General features: G+C 44.1%; 1 protein-coding gene across 2 annotated transcripts in view; it reads right to left on the minus strand.

The window, feature by feature from the left end:
• The window catches only part of CCDC113 (coiled-coil domain containing 113), a 33,955-nt gene that overhangs the window by 25,818 nt on the left and 4,623 nt on the right, over positions 1–3,514 (minus strand). For both annotated transcript variants that reach the window (XM_010861846.1, XM_010861847.1), the window contains exon 3: positions 2,482–2,643. In XM_010861846.1, the coding sequence (XP_010860148.1) occupies positions 2,482–2,643 (162 nt within the window). The remainder of the gene's footprint in view (positions 1–2,481; positions 2,644–3,514) is intronic.

Below are 3,514 nucleotides of genomic sequence, written 5' to 3' on the forward strand. Positions count from 1 at the left end.
GCACAAGCTGGAATCAAGATTGCCGGGAGAAATACCAGTAACCTCAGATATGCAGATGACACCACCCTTATGGCAGAAAGTGAAGAGGAACTAAAAAGCTTCTTGATGAAAGTGAAAGTGGAGAGTGAAAAAGCTGGCTTAAAACTCAACACTCAGGAAACTAAGATCATGGCATCTGGTCCCATCACTTCATGGCAAACAGATGGGTAAACAGTGAGAGACTTTATTTTGGGGGGCTCCAAAATCACTGCAGATGGTGACTGCAGCCATGAAATTAAAAGATGCTTACTCCTTGGAAGAAAAGTTATGACCAACCTAGACAGCATATAAAAAGCAGAGATATTACTTTGCCCACAAAGGTCCATCTAGTCAAGGCTATGGTTTTTCAAGTGGTCATGAGAGTTGGACTATAAAGAAAGCTGAGCACAGAAGAATTGATGCTTTTGAACTGTGGTGTTGAAGAAGAGTCTTGAGAGTTCCTTGGACTGCAAGGAGATCCAACCTGTCAATCCTAAAGGAAATAAGTCCTGAATACTGATTGGAAGGACTGATGTTGAAGCTGAAACTCCAATACTTTGGCCACCTGATCTGAAGAACTGACTCATTGGAAAAGACCCTGATGCTGGGAAAGATTGAAGGTGAGAGGAGAAGGGGACGACAGAGGATGAGATAGTTGGATGGCATCACTGATGCGATGGACGTGAGTTTGGGTAAGCTCCAGGAGTTGGTGATGGGCAGGGAAACCTGCCGTGCTGCAGTCTATGGGGTTGCAAAGAGTCAGACACAACTGAGCAACTGAAATGAACTGATACATAACTCTCCTGCTCAGTTATCCTCACTGGGGTCCTGCTTTCTAAGACATCAGAGAGAAACCCCTCTGCCTACTCAACCTGATTTCCTAATACAGCCCCCAAAGCACGTTCTTCTCTAACCACACCAACCTCCTCAGGGTTATGAACTTGCTGTGAACATTCCCACCTCCACTTCCTTGTTCATGTCATTCACCTTACTTAGGGTGCCCTTGTTTTCCTATTCCTTAAACAATCGCCGTCATTCTTCACGTGTCAAGTCCTATGTCCAGCCCTACCTCCCCAACATGTCTTCTCTGACCACTCTAACCCACACCGTTATGTTTAATCACATAGTTCAGCATGTGAGGACAATGCTACCACATCCTGAGCTCCTTTAACATGTTGGAATTCAATGCAGCAGGTTGGGAAAGAGAAAGGAGGAGAGAGGGGGAAGGGCAGGAGAGGTTTATGCCATAGAGATGGTTCTATTAATGGAGACATGAGTTCACTATCTGTCCCTTTCAAGGAAATGAATATGACGCCTTCATTAGAAATGGAAAAAAAATAGAAATAGAACAGAAACATCTATTTTTTTCATACAAGATGGCTATCAAATGCAAGCCAGCAACTTCATCCTATTGGCAACCAAATGAAAGTGATGTTTCTTCCCTGTTGGAAAACTGACCACCTTGGTCTCCCATATGACGTGAACCATGGTCATGGATGCAACCCATGGAAGGTGACAAGGGATTTTTCACTCAACTCACTGACTTAAACCTCAAGCCCTGTATATCATTAAGGAATTATTCTGAATTTTTAAGAGCATTTATGGTTGGATGGCATCACTGACTAAATGGACATGAGTTTGGGTAAACTCCGGGAGTTGGTGATGGACAGGGAGGCCTGGCATGCTGCAGTTCATGGGGTCTCAGAGAGTCGGACATGACTGAGCAACTGAACTGAACTGATGGTTATTGATAACGGGTTTTTTTTAAAGAATCCATATCTTAGAAACATATATTGAAATATTTACAGATAAACAGTATCTGTAAGATCCCCTTCATAATACCCAGTGGCCAGTTACGAGTGGGAAGTTGGTAGGGTTATGGAGGGAACAAGAGCAGCCACATGTTGATGACTGCTATGTGCGGGTGTTGAATGCATAAGGGTTCACTGTGCTAGCTTCTCTACATTTGTGTATTTTGAAATTTTTCACTTAAAGAGTTAAAAAAATTTTTTTAATTTTATTTATTTATTTATTTTTAGTTGTGCTGGGTCTTTGTTACTACATGAGGGCTCTCCCTAGTTGCGGCAAGCAGAGGTTTCTCTCTAGTTGCAGTGCAATGGGCTTCTCAATGGAGCACAGGCTCTGGAGCCCTAAGGCTTCAGTAGTTGTGGCGCAGGGCCTTAGCTGCCCTGTGGCCCATGGAATCTTCCCAGACTAGGGATCGAACCTGTGTCCCCTGCATTGGAACGCAGATTCTTAACACTGGAATACCAGGAAAGACCAAAAGTTTAAAATTTGATATCCTCTCAGGCAAGTGGTAAGTTCCTTAAAGGTAGGTCCTCAGTTTATTTTATCCGAGTGTGTTTCTCTCAAAGCACCAACAATCATATGAACATACTAAAGATACTTCTTGCCGAGGCAGAAGCGGGGAGCCCAGGGAGGACGGCCCACTGGAAGGTCTACCTCGTGATGCTGTAGGTCGCGCTCAGCGTTCGCTCTCATGTGCCTGATCTCATCCTTTGTGTCTTCCAGCTCCTTTTGCACAAGTTCCAATTTTTGGTCCACACTAAGGCCCATCACACGTTCCATGCCCATGCGGGACTTAGATTTACGCCTGCTTCGTAACTGTAACACAAGCAGTACAAAGCCATTGTCAAGTAGGAACTGGTAAGAAAGCAACCCAAGGTGGGTATCAAAACAACCACTCGAACATGCTAGAAATAATGCTGAATGATGGCCAGAGCAAACCAACTCCATGATAAATGGTGCTGGACACTGGGCCTGAGGAGATGTTCATTTCACAAGTCAACCTAAGGTACTGCACAAAATACTTCAAAGGTCTATGCTTGACAATGAACTGAAAATAAGGGGAAGTGTCTTGAGTGTGGGGAAACCCTGAACTAAAGCAAATTGCTATAGACTAGCAATCAAATCAGTGTCAGGGTAAGAGCTCAGTGCTTCCTGAGCTGGATATAAAAGAGAAAATGCACTGGGGGGCATGGTTTTCAGCAAAAACCAGACAAAAATGTTGGATTTCCTAAGCATTGACATGGTTGGATGACATCATCAACTCAACAGACATGAGTTTGAGCAAACTCTGGGAGATAGTGAAGGACAGGGAAGCCTGGCATGCTGCAGTCCGTGGGGTCGCAAAGAGTAGAACTCGACTAATCGACTGAACAGCAACAACAGGGCAATGAAGCCTAAGGTCAAAAGCAGGTGACCCAGGAAATGTGTGGACCTGAAGATGGCATTGTTTGATCCTCAAAAGATAGACCCCTACCCTGTACTATTTTTTTTGAGTCAGCTTCCTTTTTTTTTCAATGGAGTATAATTGCTTTATAATATTGTGTTAGTTTCTGCTGTACAATGAAGTGAATCAGTTATGTGTATACATGTATCCCCTCCCTCTTGGGCTTCTCTCTCACCCTTTCCACCCCACCCCTCTAGTTCATCACAGAGCACTGAGCTGAGCTCCCTGTGCTATACAGCAGAT

The sequence above is a fragment of the Bison bison genome, unplaced genomic scaffold (genome assembly GCF_000754665.1).
Source record: "Bison bison bison isolate TAMUID 2011002044 unplaced genomic scaffold, Bison_UMD1.0 scf7180017864473, whole genome shotgun sequence".
NCBI classification, from domain to species: Eukaryota; Metazoa; Chordata; class Mammalia; order Artiodactyla; family Bovidae; genus Bison; species Bison bison.